Source organism: Salvelinus sp. IW2-2015, linkage group LG20 (genome assembly GCF_002910315.2).
Source record: "Salvelinus sp. IW2-2015 linkage group LG20, ASM291031v2, whole genome shotgun sequence".
NCBI classification, from domain to species: Eukaryota; Metazoa; Chordata; class Actinopteri; order Salmoniformes; family Salmonidae; genus Salvelinus; species Salvelinus sp. IW2-2015.
Genome location: NC_036860.1, coordinates 68,715,138 through 68,732,061, shown reverse-complemented (window position 1 = coordinate 68,732,061; position 16,924 = coordinate 68,715,138). Strand labels below are relative to the sequence as shown.

Genomic DNA, 16,924 nt, shown 5'->3' with positions numbered 1-16,924 from the left:
TGTTACGGAGAGGCACCTTAATGTAAAGTGTTACGGAGAGGCACCTTAATGTAAAGTGTTACGGAGAGGCACCTTAATGTAAAGTGTTACGGAGAAGCACCTTGCTGTAAATTGTTCCCAGAGAGGATGTACTGAATGTCCTGTTTGTTTATGTTTGTCCCTCAGAGAGTACCAGGATGCAGACAGCCCGAAGCAGTGGACCAACCTCCGCTACGCACACGTGATGAAGCTACGGCAGGCAGCACTGGACTCCGCAAGAGACATGTGGGCAGACTACTTCATGGTACTTCTTTCTCCAGTCTCCATGACGAKCCCACCCTCTTTTACAGATAAACAGGGTGCAATCCCAACGGCACCCTATTCCCTACATAGTGTGTAGGGAATAGGGTGCCAMTTGTGACGTAGATTGGCCCTGGTCAAAAGCCGTGCACTATGTAGGGAATAGGGTGCCATTTGGAATAGTCAAGTCTTTCTCCATGACGACCCGCCCTATTTTACAGAGACGAAGACTTRTCCTTATAAGAACAATAACGCAATAAGAGAACAGCGAGAGTCATGCTTTCCTATCTCACTTCTGGTTTAGAGTAAACCAATTCATCTGGCTTGGTGTTACTATTTACCATTCTGGAATAAACCTGCCAGAATCTTAAATATGACAGCTTTGAGTTCTATTCTTGCACCCCTAAGCATGAACACATTGTCCAGGACTCGCAAGGGTATACTTTTATGATGGAGTGAAAACACAGATGAGGTCGTTTTGTTCTTGAAATGTGCCTTTTGTCTTCAGTAATGTMGTGCAATTAGAACTGGGTTAAAATAGAGCTGCTAAAGTTTATGAATGAAAACAAATACTATTTGAACCCAAGGCTGTGGCCTGTGCTGCCTCCTCTTTCTAACACTGATTCTGGTGGCTGGACGTAGGCTGCCGCTACAATGACATCCATTGTTCAAAGTGTCACTAGAGAGGATTGATGTTGCATGTTGCAGAGTGATTTTTAAAGCTTGAAGTGGATAATGTGTCTCACTGTTCCCTCTCCCCCTTCCATCACACATACTCACACGCTTTTCCATTCTCTCCTGTCTAGGTGGTGGACTGTGATAACCTATTGACCAATCCTAATGTACTGTGGAAGCTKATCAAGGAGAACAAGACCATCGTAGCTCCCATGTTAGAGTCCCGTGCAGCCTACTCCAACTTCTGGTGTGGCATGACCTCCCAGGTACGCTACTATTTGTGTGTTGTGTGTGTTTGCGCGTGCGGTCGTGTCCTCCCAGATACTTTGCGTGRAATCATGCACTAAAGCGTTAGCACAATAACCTTGATTGAAACAGAAGTACTCATCGTATTCCAAACACCTCTGCCTCCTCCAGGGTTACTATAAGCGCACCCCGGCCTACATCCCTATGAGAAAGCAGGTGCGTAAAGGATGCTTCGCGGTTCCCATGGTGCACTCCACCTTCCTGATTGACTTGAGGAAGGAGGCGTCACGCCAGCTGGCCTTCCACCCCCCTCACCCAGACTACAGCTGGGCCTTCGATGACATCATTGTCTTCGCCTTCTCCGCTCGCATGGCAGGTACTGTTAATGTGTTGTCTCTCTTTTATCTTGTTTGGTAGCTTTCACATACAGCATGATAATGATTTGGTACACTTCATTGTGTTTGCCCTCTACGCTCACATGGCAGGTAGGCCTACTGTTGTTATTCTGTTCACATAGCAGGTAGGCCTACTGTTGTTATTCTGTTCACATGGCAGGTAGTCCTACTGTTGTTATTTTGTTGACATAGCAGATAGGTCTACTGTTGTTATTCTGTTCACATAGCAGGTAGGCCTACTGTTGTTATTCTGTTCACATGGCAGGTATGTCTACTGTTGTTATTTTGTTTACATGGCAGGTATGTGTAATGTGGTTATTCGGGATTGCTGCCTTTTTAGATCTGAGTTTTCCACAACAGTAATGAATAAGATTATATGGACAGGGAGGACCGGATTCTAGATCAGCTCTCCGGCTCCCGAGGTGCTTGGTGAATAAGCTGAGGCTACGACTACAGACTTTTCACCCCTGCCCCACCCCCGTCCCGCCCCTCAGGAAACGTATTTCTCAAATCTAGGGGGCGAATCACTGCGCATGTTTTTTTTTGCAAAATTCCTGGGGGTTTAACAGACAGTGGTTAGTTCCCAGAGTCTGTTTTTTCTAATTCCATTCATGGACATAGGGTATGCTTTGTGTAAGATATCMTAATACACTTTTGCATAAATACGTAAGTGTCTAATTTRGAAGGTGGATATTTTGAGGTGTGACACAAAGAACCTAATCTGCAGTGAGACTTGTAGCGTGAATAGGCATAGAAAAGCGTAAATGTTTTGTAGTAACCTTGTCATTAATAACAAACTTCTCTTCTCTTCTCCCTCTACACTCTACTCTTCCTCAGATGTGCAGATGTTCCTATGTAACAAAGAGACTTATGGGTATTTCCCCGTGCCACTGCGAGCCCACAACTCCCTGACAGACGAAGCAGACAGCTTCCTGCATTCCTTGTTGGAGGTCAATGGTGAGTGTTATGTCATATTGTCACAGGTCAAAAGGTAGTCGGCTTTAATGTCCATACTAGCATATACTAGCATCCGAATAGGCAAAACTGGTTAAAATTACGTCTTTTTGACGTCTCACTGGGTTACCACTTAGGATGGTTGCTCAATACATTGCTTAATTCTAAGTAGTAGGCCAGTGTGGATATCGGAAAACACAGCTGGAAGTTGGAGCTTTTCGTTRTTCTCTAACTAAATGTTATTGGTCGGCATGTGAGTTCTTTATCATTCCTATCATTTTTCTCCTTTCTCACGTCAGTGCGGAACCCTCATGTGCTGCCCTCGGAGTACATCCCGGCCCCCGTAAAGATACAAGATAAACTGGGCTTTGATGAGGTGGGATATGAGCCAGCTCAGAATATGGTTGTTGTTCCTTATTGACCCCGAGCCCCTATGCCCACAATGTCAAACTCTTTCTATGGAGGCTGAGTGTCTGCAGGTTTTCATTTACATTTACATTTAAGTCATTTAGCAGACGCTCTTATCCAGAGCGACTTACAKATTTTCACTCCTCCCTTCTACTTGATTGATCAATTAAGGTCACTGATTAGTTAGGAAATCCCCTCACGTGGTTGTSTAGGTCTTAATTGGACACAATTGAAATGAAATTACAAAAAAACGCAGACACTCGGGCCWTTTTGTCAGCCCTGCCCTAGGCACTCCTGAAGATGTATAAGGATCTAATGGGTTTAAGCAATAAGGCAATTGCTTCACCATGTCTTCTGGTAGGATCGGTTGAATTGTCACCACATTTCATACACCTATCCAATTGTTTCCGAGTGTCTAAGGGTAGCTGTCGTTTTGGAATTTATCACTAGAATTCAAAATGTCTCTTTTGTACCCTTCAGCTCTAAATGTCTCCCTCTGTGGGTGTCATGTGGTATTGCATGTATTGACTCACTACTGTACAGTAAGGTTAAGTAAGTAAGGTATTGCGTGTGTGCAGGTGTTCATGATCAACCTAAAGAAACGGACCGACCGGCGGGATCGCATGCTGAGGACTCTGTACGAGCAAGAGATTGCCTGCAAGGTCATTCAAGCGGTAGACGGCAAGTAAGTTGACCTCTTTTTGAAGGCACTCTTCTCTCTGCACGTCATATACTTCTTGTACCATTAAAGGTAGACTCAGTGATGGGACATCGTCACACACAGCAGAAGTTGCCCCACTGTTTATGATGTCATATCGCTAAGTCTTCAAGCGCTCAAAATGACCCCGTTATGTCTCTCTCCATCTCTATTTGTGTGTCTCTCTTTGTCTCTGTCTCTTTCTCCCTCACCCCTCTCTCCTGCCCCTCCCTCTCTCCCCCTCAGAGCGATGAACATCAGTGAGATCAATGCCCTGGGGATCCACATGCTACCAGGCTACAGTGACCCGTACCACGGTAGGCCCCTCACCAAGGGAGAGCTGGGCTGCTTCCTATCACACTACAACATCTGGAAAGAGGTGAGCCCTGCAGCTGCAGGCCCGGGTAGTGTTCAGTAGGGAGAACATTTTTAGAAACTGTGAAACAGGTGAGGTAGTACCTGAACTTGTCCAATAAGAACACAGATTTTAATTATTTGTTTTAAATTTTGCTACAGGGTTCTCTCCGAATGAATACATTAGGGTTGGGCTCAATTCATCATATTATTGAGGATGCTCCAAAATCCAAATCAATTCTTGAACTGAATTTGAATTGAAGTAGTAAACTGGATATAAAATTGCAATTTTAATTAAAGGAAATAGAATTTAATTCAATGAAATTCAAATGCCTCTTCTATTCTACAGTACATCTTCCACATAAAACATCAAACATGCGGGATAAACTCTTAAAATGAATGGTCAAGGAAAACAAAACCTGTATGCGAATAACATTGAAAAATAACATTGACCTGTATGTGAATAAGTTATTATATTTCATGGATCACCTAAACTTTGTTCAATTTGGGGAAAATACAATATTTCCCAGAAAGTATTAGTTTAACCCTCAAGTTGACCCTGAGGCTTTCAAAAAGAAGCCAAAGAAATAAAATGGTTGGTGGAAATATAATTGGCTATTCTAGTGATATAGTCTTTGGTATCTGGAAGTGTGACCTATCAGTGAAACTCTCATGTTCTACGACTGAGTGGTATTTCTTTGAATTAAATTATACTTCACTCAATTTCAAAATCCTGTGGGGTGTGGCCTATTCAGTTCGAATTTCAACTCATGAGTTGACTGGGAGTCAATTCCAAAATTCTAAATTGAGCCCAACCCTGGAACACACCTCTGGCTGTCACTCTCAGGTATAGATGGTGTACAGAAGTTTCTTTGCGTCCTCTGAATGTGAGGGTCACTGTTTTTTCTCTGTGTGTGTTCAGATCGCAGAGCGGGGTCTAAAGAGTTCCCTGGTGATCGAGGACGATCTGCGTTTCGAGGTCTTCTTCAAGCGACGCCTGATGAACCTGATGAGTGAAGTGGAGAGCCAGGGGCTAGACTGGGACCTGATGTGAGTGTTCCATATACTGATCCACTAGCCTGCTCCACTCAGAGATACATTCAATAACTGTTGTGTTTTGATGACTGAAGTGGAGAGCCAGGGTCTAGACTGGGACCTGATGTAACTGTTCCATAGACTGTATATCATCCACTATACACACGGGATATCCTCTATTCTAGGTCAGTGATTTTCAACCTCTGGTCCGCGGACAGGCATTGGTCCCTGGGATATCGCTGGCCGATCCCTCAGACATATGATACAGTATTTGGTTAGTTCTTAAGTGTTAATTGTAATGTTAGCAGTCCTTTTAAGAGTTAAGAACCCCCGTTCTAGCTTGCTGACTCCGCACTTACTGTCTACCCTTCCCATGTGGTGTAAACTTCAACTTTCTCTTCCCCAACTGTTCCTCCTCCCAGTTATATCGGCAGGAAGAGGATGCAGGTGGACCGCCCTGAGAAGTCCGTGCCCAATATACACAACCTGGTGGAGGCCGACTACTCCTATTGGACGCTGGGCTATATGATGTCATTACAAGGAGCCCAGAAGCTGCTGAGGGCAGAGCCGTTGAAGAGGATATTACCCGTAGATGAGTTCCTCCCTGTCATGTTCAATAAACACCCTGTGTAAGTTCACCTCTCTCTGTCGCACGCTTTCTCTCTTTGTCTTTCTGTCGCCTGTCTRTCCGGGTAAATCTCAAAAGTATTTTCCTGGATTCCTTGAATCCTCTCTTCTCGCCTCCTTTTCAAAGTGTCTGCAGGAAACTAAGGGAGCATGAGAGGAGAAAGATATTCTCTTCTCGAAGCTCCCCTTCACGGTTTAAGGAGGCTGCAAGGAGAGAAGACAAAAGGAATCAAGGATTCACCCATTCCTCTTTTCAATGTATCCCGTGACATCTTTATCTCCTCTCTCTTACCTCTCTCCAGCTCGGACTACATGGAGCACTTTGAGGAGCGGGACCTGAAGGCCTTCTCGGCCGAGCCCCTGCTAGTGTTCCCCACTCACTACACAGGAGACTCGGGCTACATCAGCGACACAGAGACCTCCGTGGTGTGGGACAACGAGAAGGTGCGTACGGACTGGGACCGGGCCCGCTCGGGGAAGACCCAGGAGCAGGCTGAGATCAGCAGCGAGGCCCAGAACTCTGACGTACTCCAGTCACCTCTGGACAGCACAGCCACACGGGACGAACTATGAGAGGAGAAGGGGTGGAGAGGAAGGGGATGGGATTGGCGATGGAGTATGGATGGAGAGATATGCTGAAGATTAAGAACCATCGTGAGTGATGTGAACCACCAAGGGTTTTTTTTGTGTCGTTTTTTTAACGTTTTAGCCCCCTTTCATTGCAGCAACATGACGTATAGTAGGCGCCTGTTTTTGCTTCCTTTTTTAACCAAAGATTACAAGTTAAAGGGATTAGTTGCATTCTTTTGGAGAGAAAAAATTATTCCATTTCCTTTTTCATTTCAGAAATATGTTGGACTCACCTTTTTTGTTGTTGCTGCATTTACAAGACCCAAATACAGGGTGGGGTCTGTATGTCAACAGTGATCTGGTTGGACTGTCTATTACATTTCAGTGATGTGATTGGCCTGTGAACTGGAACTTTGTTTGTCACTACCATGCCTCAAGTGCCTTATAGCCTAGTTCATCATGCCAAATCTCACAACTGACCCGAGACCTTGTCACCTCTAGAATGAATAATTCATTTATTAATTGTTATTAATTAACGTGTGTGCATGTACTATAACAGTGAACTGTAGCAGTCTTTCTGAAAGGACTGGAAAAGACGAGCATCTGCATGCTTTTTCGAGATAGCTTTAAGAGGATCTTTTTCATTTGTTCATTTGTAAACTATAGCTAGAACTAACATCTATTGCATCGATTYGAGATTMYTGCTTGAAAGTTGTGTGTGCTGCTTCGCAAACGAGTTCCATAGTTTCACGAAAACCTCAAAACGGAGCTCAAAGTCCCATCATATGACAAATGAGATTAATACCAAAACCGRAGTAATTAAAAAGCATCATCTCCCAAAAGGAATGACTTGGCTACCCGACCTCCCTATCAGACCCTAACCATTGAGCTACAGTAGTGCTCTTTATAGCTGTGGACTACATCTTCTTAAAAACCAACAGCTCCCAATGTTAATAACTATGGGTAGAATCCTAACTTCCACTTCAGTCAAATCTTCCTCATCTGTTAATTGACATCAATGCATCACTATAAGTAAAAATTTGACTTAAGRGGACGTTAGGATTCACCCCTATCCGCTTTCRCTGTCAGTCCATGGCCATTGAGTTACAGTAGAGCTGTTTATAGCAGTGGAGTACTCCTTTCCCCCACTTGCCACCTCTGGTCTGTTTCCAGGCTAATGGCTTGTCGCCTTCACACAGAGGGTCACCGGCGGGAGCGACCGCAGTAGACGCCTCACACTTTTGTGGTCGAGGAGGAGCCATGTGATTCCTCCCAGCCACATCCAAACTTGGTCGGTCGGCAGAAACACTTTGGACCGTGTAGTATAGCAGTTAAATAGAAGCCTGTGTTTAACAGATAAGAGACAGAGCTTGGATGGATCGTCATGCTTTTCATCTTTTAGTTATTTATTGCTGGCCTGTCAGAAGAGGTGTCCGTCTAGAGCAGGGGTGGGCAACTCCAGTCCTCGGGGCCTGATTGGTGTCACACTCTTTCTCCATCCCTAGCAAACACAGGTGATTGATCAAATTGCATTCTAAACTGATTAGGTGATTATTGGAGTCAGGTGTGTTAGCTGGGGCAAAACTGTGACACCAATCAGGACCTCGAGGACTGGAATTGCCTAGGGCATTGGTTTCCCAAACTTGGCTCTGGCCCCCCCCCCCCCCCCCCCTTCTCCATCCCTAGCAAACACAGGTGATTGATCAAATTGCATTCTAAACTGATTAGGTGATTATTGGAGTCAGGTGTGTTAGCTGGGGCAAAACTGTGACACCAATCAGGACCTCGAGGACTGGAATTGCCTAGGGCATTGGTTTCCCAAACTTGGCTCTGSCCCCCCCCCCCCCCCTGGSTGCACATTTTGGTTTTTGCCCTACCACTAAACAGCACATTCAAATAATCAAAGCTTGATGATGAATTGATTATTTGAATCAGCTGCAAAAAATCAAAACGTGCACCCAGGGGGGTCCCCAAGACCGAGTTTGGAAAACCCTGGTCTAGAGCACGTGTCAAATTTATTCCACGAAGGGCCGAGTGTCWGTGGGTTTTCGCTCCTACATTGTACTTGATTGATGAATTAAGGTCACTGATTAGTAAGGAACTCCCCTCACCTGGTTGTCTAGGTCTTAATTGAAAGGAGAAAAAAAAACTGCAGACACTAGGCCCTCRGTGGAATGACACCCCTGGTCTGGGGACCTCCCAAGGTGTTGGTTCTAGCTGTTAGGTGGGAGATATTAAGATTCAGTTGAGATTCACTCATAGTAGTCTAAGGGATTACATTGTCTGTCATAACAGCGTTTTTGTAACTTCATACCAAATAATTAAATATTTTGTTAAAAAAATGATAATTATGGTCTCTTTTCCTCCAGATTGTCAAATTAGAGATGTCTCCATTTTACTTTGAGATTGATGTCATGACCAAATTGGCTAGATGTTGCACCACTGAAACCTTATCAAAGTTATGTCTGTTTGTGATTATATGGTTGTTGGGTGTCAAATTGCAGAGTTCCTTTTTACATGTGCCATAACTCCTCAGTGAACAAACTCTAACACAGAATTAAAAAATAACTATGGGATCTCCATGCTTTCTACTTACCAACAAGTTACTAAAAGTTACTACAGTCAGGGAATTCTGCAAAATGGGAATAAGACCTAGGCTAGGCCTACTCTGTTTCATGTGTGCTTTATAAACCAGCTCTTTTGCTCCCAGTGTGATGGCCCGCTAAACTTGAACCTTGATAGGCATTGTGCCCCAAAACTGTAATTTTRAAGTTTACATTTAAGTCATTTAGCAGACGCTCTTATCCAGAGCGACTTACAAATTGGAAAGTTCATACATATTCATCCTGGTCCCCCCGTGGGGAATGAACCCACAACCCTGGCGTTGCAAGCYCCATGCTCTACCAACTGAGCCACACGGGACCAAGTGGTTTATATATCAAACATTTGAAGATTWAAAAAAATGCCCTTGCGTAACGGTCACGCCGCCTGCTGTTATTTATATCCCTCAGAAAAACAATTATAGCCATGGTTGAGTTGACGCAGTTGACGCCAATAATGTTGCGACATAGGAATGCGGTCGGACAAGATGCTTAGCGGAACAAGACTGTAAGTAGGGACGGAAAACCCTAGTTGATAGACCTGAAAAGATTGTTCTATGACACAGTTTTACTTCTCAAAGAGATTGAGGAAATCAGTCGGAGGATATGAGACKACCGATAACGGCTGAGTGGACTCTGGGCTAGGCTACAGTGATGCGCAAAGGACACTGCCTATTCAAACTGACAATTACACACCTCTGTGGGAAATTGATCATTTTTTTGAATGTTTTTTGTTCTACATTGCATGAAATGTATAGTCTACCACATTTTGTGCTAGGCTATTTGAATGCGTGTTAGCCTAATTGTTTTGTGTTGCGTGCCTACATGGAATCAGACAGCTAGAAATGTCTTTGTTGGAGTTGAATATACACCTGCGCCAGCGGCGTGGTGTAAAACATACGCCTACTGAACAGGGAGAGAATTATTCTCATTTACCGGGAATGAACACCACACTTATCCCGTGTCAAAACGGTAGTGGTATTCRTAGGATTAAATACTACGATATAACATGGACAGTGTCAAGACTCCGCACAGTGGCGGAATGTCTGAGACAACTAAGACTGCTTTTTGAGGACTGTTGCGGTAAGTCAATGGAACATATTTACGACTTTCACACACATGGTTTTCTTTTGTATGTCTAATTATTTACAGACAAGACGAATAGGCCTATGACTATGCAGTTCTGTCATGTTATCTGAAGATTTTCGCGTCTGACCAAGGCATACCACACATAGCCAAATTCGTGCTTGGACAAACAAAAGGACTATCTGGGAGATGTTCATGCCGCTCTGAGTCTGACACTAAGCTTTGTTCATGTCCTAGTCGAAACTAGGAAACTCGGAAATGTCAGACTTGCTAACTTGTTGTAGTTATACCAGTGGCGTGCCGTGGGCCTGGGGCCTGGGCCTTCAGGGAGTCCTACACAGTCCCACCCGAATTAATCCACCTCTATTACCATCATTATGATGCCATGGCTCTAGACACTATACATTTAGACAGAAACGCAGTATAACAGGGTTGCGTCACCTTGAAATTGACAAAAATTGACATTTTTGAGTAAACAGTGTTTACCCAAAAACATGACACAATCAATGAGTCTTTCAATATTTCCCTATTTTTCTTCACCTTTTCATTGTGCAGCTCCGTTGCCCTGCGCGCTGTTCGTTGAGCTGTAGATCCACTCGGGTGTCCCCAAAAGTTTTCAAAAGCACCATTGCTTGTAGGAGCCTGTGAGCCATTGATAGCGCTCGTAGTTGGAACTTTGAAAGTGCGAGCGAACTAACCCCTTTCCCGCCTGTGACAGGCTTTGTAGCCTCGGCGTCGGGCGACCTCTCCTTACAATGTCTAACTTTTCTTGAAAAGTTCGTCTTGAGAATGGCGTTATAATTATATCCTCGACCAAATCGATATCTTCTCCTCCTTCCGCCATTGTGGGTTGAAAAAACAGCTTAGTAGTACGCAAATTAATTCGTTTATCAAATTCAGTTTCCTAGATCTGCATAGACCTGCCCATGGGACCTGCCTCTCAATATTGGTAATCCAATCAAAAGACGTGCACGCACTACGCCTGCTAGCTGGCTCCTGTGTAACACTGGAGCCAGCCAGCAGGCGTACAATAGCCAACTCTAAAGCTGCTTGGTTGACACTAAATTTTCATTTCCATTCACTTTAAGCTACAAGCGCCCGCACTGTTGATTCTGAAGGCCTGAGGGCAGATTTTAGACCCCTGACAACACATGATGGCTGAATATGATTGGATAAAAGATCTAACATAAAGACCAGCCCTCCAAATCTTAACCTGGGGCTGGAAGCAGTGCAACCAAGAGGAAAGCTATGAAATGAAGAGTATAACTCTTACTCTGGGGAATAATTTAATACATATTTGTGGGAAAATATATTTTAAATTGTTTTATATTTTGATGCTGTTTAGGCCAGTGGTGGCCTGTTTAGGCCTGTTTAGGCCAGTGGTGGCCCTGACGGCCCACCACTGAGTTATACACACCCCGCGTTCAACTAGCAAGTCCGAAATGTCAGTTTCCTTGTTCCAACTAGCACCTGAACACGGCATAATGCCCTGTTGGCTACACATCGTGACGTGTTTCATTACGCCGTACGTCATCTTCTCGCAGTCTTGCCCAATGATCTGTGGATTGCTAACCAATACGTTTTCCCGACAACTTTCGCATCTTTCCAACTTTTTTTTTACCAGAGAAGTTGGTTGGCCCTATTTGATGTCACGAGGGTTGATAAATTGCTAGATGTTCATATATAAAGCCCTTTTACAAAAAGTACCTGACATCATACAAACTTAAGACATACGAGTTACCACACCCAGTCTCAGGGATGGCTAACTCTGGAAATTAACTTGTTCTCTTCTAGGTAGCCTAAATCAACTTRYTTTTCTTGCACCTTATTTGTGGAACAATCTTCAAAATGTYAAATAAATTTAGGGCAATTCAGAAAGCGGTTGGAGGACCTTATTGCTGATGAATGTGTTGTTTTTTATGGCTTTTTCTTTCTGCTTGRATTTTGTATTTATATTGATGTGTATTTTCAGTAATTTATGTAAATCAGGGCTCATCTGTAAAAGAGACCTTGACTTCCTGATAAAATAAAAGTTAAAAAGCCTGTACTTTTTGCCTCAGACACTAGAACAGCTGGAGTAATCTAACACATCCTCAGACACTAGAACAGCTTGAGAATCTAACACCTGTCTCAGACCACTAAACAGCTGAGTAATCTGCACCTTGCCTCAGACCACTGAAACAGCTGAGTAATCTAAACCTGCCCTCAGGACCACTAGACAGCTGAGTAATCCTACACCGCCTCAGACCACTAGAACAGCTGGAGGTAATCTAAACTACCTCTCCCAGACCACTAGGAACAGCTGAGTAACTACCCCATTGCCTCAGACCACTAGAACAGCTGAGTAACTACCACCTGCCTCAGACCACTAGAACAGCTGAGTAATTCTACACTGCCTAGACCACTGTAGAACAGCTGGAGTTAATCTAACACCTCCCTCATACCACTAGAACAGCGGAGTAATCTAACAACCTGCCTCAGAACCACTAGACAGCTGGAGTAATCTACACTTGCCTCAGACCACTAGAACAAGCTGGTAATTCTACCACCTGCCTCAGACACTAGAACAGTTGAGTAATCTAAACATCTGCTCAGACACTAGAACAGTGAGTAATCTAACACCTGCCTCAGACCACTTAGACACCTTGGTAATCTAACCAGGCCAGGGTTTGGGGGATTGACAAGTCAATGAAGACGGTAACAATGACTTCCTTAGTTGGTAATTTTGAAAATGTTCTGTCTTAATAGTTTAACGTGCTATTACTCTAACCTCGTGGACAAAACTGACCATTTCCATGTTTGTCAAAAACAACTTTATACTGAATGAGGGGCGTGATTGAAACGCAGTTCGGCGCAGATGGGACCATTTGACCCGATGACATGGTTTTGACGCAACGCTTCAAATAAACAATATTGTATTTGTCACATGTACCGAATACAACAGATGTACAATTCAACCATGAAATGCTGCGAGCCCTTTCCCAAAAAAGTGCTTGTTCAAAAAGAAGAAAAATAAGCTAATAAAACAAGGGCAGATAGTAACACAAGATAATACAATAATTAGGACTATAAGAAGTACCAGTACTGAGTCATGTTCAGGGGTACCAGGTTGTTGGCGTAATATGAGACTATAAGGTATACCAGTACTGAGACAATGTTGCAGGGGTACCAGTAGTTGAGGTTAATAATGAGACTATAAGGAAGTACCAGTTACTGGAGTTCAATGTTGCAGAAAGTACCAGGTAGTGAGGTAATAATGAGACTATATGGATACCAGTACTGAGTCAATGTGCAGGGTACAGGTAGTTGATTAATAATGACGCTATAAGGAGTACCAGTACTGGAGTCAATGTGCCAGGGTACCAGGTAGTTGAGGTAATATTGAGACTATAAGGAGTCCAGTACTGAGGGGGGGGGGGGGTGTCAATGTGCAGGAGTACCAGGTATTGAGTTAATATGTACAGTACATGTAGGTAGGGTAAAAAGTGACTAGAGATTACATCTCCTCATCCAGGAGTGCACACACACACACACACACACACACACACCACACACCACACACACACACACACACACACACACACACCACACACACACACACACACACACACACACACACACCACACACACAACACACACAACACACACACACCACACACACAGGGAGGAATGTGTGTTTGTTTAATATTGTTTTAGGACTGATGAAAATGGACAAAATGGACTAGTCTATGGAGAATGAGTAACAACAGAATCACTAAATGGGGAGGAGAAATGACTCGAGACAGTGTTGTTTGACTCGTGACCAGACTCTGATTATCTTACCTTTGATCTGTAGAAAAGTCGTCCCTCTTCTAAACCGGTTATGGTATTTCCATTGACTTGTCACTCTTCAATGGACACACAACTGGTACAGGGGGAGGCTGGTCTCTCCCTTTCATGCTTGATTGACTGTTCAAAACAAGAGAGGACAACATTACATCTGCTTCATCTACTTCATCTAGTTCAGATGGGGGAAACATAAGAGAGTTCCATTCTTCAATGGCCTATATATCCATTTCTGAAAACTTTGTAAATTGCTTTAATTGTTTTGAAGAAAAAGTTATGAAAGAGAATGATTTGTGTTTTTCATAGCTAATCAAGGCATGGGGTTGTTTCAATGACAGACCTGGTATTTGTGCAAAATCTATTACGTGATGGTTTCAGTTCAGAGGGACAAATAATAAATGTTGTTTTTTTCCACAAATGCATATTACCTGCCTCCTTCAAATGTGACCACCGTCTGAATGTCTGTCTTATGTAGCAAATTGTTGAAATGTGTTTTTTACATTGGGGATAAAAGTAGAGACTCAGGGCTAGAAAAGGTATATCATACCACTACATTAGAGAACAACGAGGAAAGTTAATTCTGCTTTGAACATTGATAAACTGTAACCTCACTTTTGAGGAAAAATGCCTTTGATATTTGTACCAACTGGACAGCTCTTCTTTTTTACGAGGACTGGTTACTTTGGCAGATAATGTCACCCATTCTAAATAAATGTTATATACAATATATATAAAAAGACAAGTCACACCTCTATTAAATTAATCTAGTATGTTGGTTTTGATTTATGTAAGTTTCATTTGTTGTTATGCTATAAATGTTAATTTTATGGTGTAAGTGGTAAGATGAACTAGAAGATTTTATATTTTAGCCATTCTAGGTAATTACTACTTAGTAAGAATTACACATTATTCAGACTACTGCAGTTCTAAACATAATCCAATAGTGGCAGCATAAGACCATAATTACATTTCAGAAGAATTAGTTTAGTTTTCTCCCTGGATACACCACCACTTCCCTCACAGGAAAACTTCCTTGCGCTTCTTTCTGTCCCTTTCCACCACTGCTAACGCAGAGGAAGCACTGAAAAAGCATTAACAGATTATGTGAAGTAATATAATGATGATTATCAATAAAGCCTGACATTTAATTTAGTCATCTCTGGTCGAGAAAAACATATTTTCCATGTTACATTCATTGTAAATTCATCAACCAGCATCGAACCTGCTCTGCCTTATCCCGCTAGTAGTCAACTCACACACGCTTAAAACAGCTTGTGTCATCACTTCTGCCTTCTTCGAGGAAGCATGTGAGGTAAATGTGCTTCTTGGGGTACTACATAACTCATTGGGACACACTGCTAGGCTCATAATCTGAGGTGGCAACTGTGTCAATCTACAAATCAATGAGCTTAGGACTCCATCTGGTTTGAACTCATGGAACCTGCACAGCATTCGCTCATTCATGCCTACGATGAAATTTCGATGGATATCAATTACCCAGCAGCCATTAGAAACAATAAGTTTGTCAAAAAAGTGTTGCTCGATAGAACTAATAGGGTGAAAATGACCTAAAATAAGGCCTGTTTTTTTAGCCATTACTAAATACATAAGGGATTCATTTCTTCGCTGAAGAAGAAGGTGTAGCAGGGATCGGACCAAGACGCAGCGTGGTTAGAAATACATTCTTCTATTTATTGAAGACGACAACGAAGAACACTATACAAACTACAAAAATAACAAAACGTGGCAAAACCGAAACACGTCTATCTGGTGCAGAGAACACAAAGACAGAAACAACACCCACCCACCAACCCCACACAAACAAGCTACCTAATATGGTTCCAATCAGAGGAACAATGACTAACACCTGCCTCTGATAACCATATCAGGCCATACATAGAATGGACAAACTAGACACACAACATAGAATGCCCACCCAGCTCACGTCCTGACCAACACTAAAAAAAGAAAACACAAAAAAAAACTATGGTAGAACGTGACAGTATATTATGAAGCTGGGCTCCAAGAACTAGTTTTCATCAGAAAAAAAATAAATGTGTTCCAGGTCTGTTTGATGCGCCCCCGAAAATATATAAAAAAGTTTTGTCCTTTCGGATACAGAGGTTAAACACTTAAGATACCGTCCACCTTAGTTGAATGAGGAGAACCGGACAGAGATAGCCAGCCTCCGTCAACGAGAGAGGAGAGCCCTCCAGGGATTTAACAGGTAGAAGAAACAACCGGGGAGCTCCATCAGTCACAAGAAATGCAGGCAGCCGGTGATGATTTTGTGGTAGCTAGGATAACTACGATGCTGCTGGATAGTTAGCTAGCTAGCTTGCCTAATGTACCGGCTAGCTAGCAGGGTCGTTTCGTCTGTACGTCATCTCGAGGATAATGACGAATCCGGTAAACCACAAATTGAAACAAGGATAGCGAGTGAAAAAGGATCTGGCTACACTCATACTGTCCCTGACCGTAAAGCAAAAAGCGAATTGAACAATAACTTGGCGTTTCAACACTAACAAACTCCGCGTTATTCCCCAATACACCTCAGCCTAGTGATGGGGTCGTTCGCCAATGAGTCGGCTCTAAGAGCCGGCTCTTATATAGGTGAACGTTTTGAGCCGGCTTCTCATATCAGAAGAGCTAAATCTATTAATATATAAAAAATAAAATTAAGATATGAATAATCAAAAGATTTAAATGAATAGAATTAACTAATTCAAGAACGAAAAAAATATAAAACAATATAGGCCTAAATGCTCAAGCGCACAGTCACGCACTTAGCAGCCGAGGAGAGAAAGGAAGGACACTGTGAAAACAACAGCTGGAAAATGAGACGGAAGCACAGAAGAATTTGGATTGCATTTAATAATGTAGGACAATGTTAGACACAGTGTAGAATTTGCCAAAAACAAAATCATATTAAGCCGGTTCTATGCACAACCTACACCGGCATATGCAAACTGTGCACCAACTGTGAAGCTATCTGTAGCGGAGCTTCGAGAAACTAGCGGCCTGCTAGTGATAGTGGTGGAGCCAACACCTCCACACGGTGGGTATTATCCACTCAGTCAAGTAGGGCCTTACTCCACGACCTGATGTAGACAATGAAGCCATAGGCAGAACTTTACCGCAATCATGACTAGGTCATGGTTTGGCGCGGAAAT

General features: G+C 43.0%; 1 protein-coding gene across 1 annotated transcript in view; it reads left to right on the top strand.

Moving 5' to 3' along the window:
• Positions 1 to 7,086, top strand: part of LOC111980827 (procollagen galactosyltransferase 1) — a 38,531-nt gene extending 31,445 nt beyond the window's left edge. Inside the window, exons 3-12 of the mRNA XM_024011835.2 lie at positions 166 to 283; positions 1,086 to 1,220; positions 1,372 to 1,576; positions 2,433 to 2,552; positions 2,849 to 2,925; positions 3,536 to 3,642; positions 3,901 to 4,033; positions 4,931 to 5,058; positions 5,466 to 5,672; positions 5,973 to 7,086. Of these exons, the coding sequence (XP_023867603.1) occupies positions 166 to 283; positions 1,086 to 1,220; positions 1,372 to 1,576; positions 2,433 to 2,552; positions 2,849 to 2,925; positions 3,536 to 3,642; positions 3,901 to 4,033; positions 4,931 to 5,058; positions 5,466 to 5,672; positions 5,973 to 6,243 (1,501 nt within the window). The 3' untranslated portion in view covers positions 6,244 to 7,086. The remainder of the gene's footprint in view (positions 1 to 165; positions 284 to 1,085; positions 1,221 to 1,371; positions 1,577 to 2,432; positions 2,553 to 2,848; positions 2,926 to 3,535; positions 3,643 to 3,900; positions 4,034 to 4,930; positions 5,059 to 5,465; positions 5,673 to 5,972) is intronic.
• Positions 7,087 to 16,924: the final 9,838 nt, after the last annotated feature.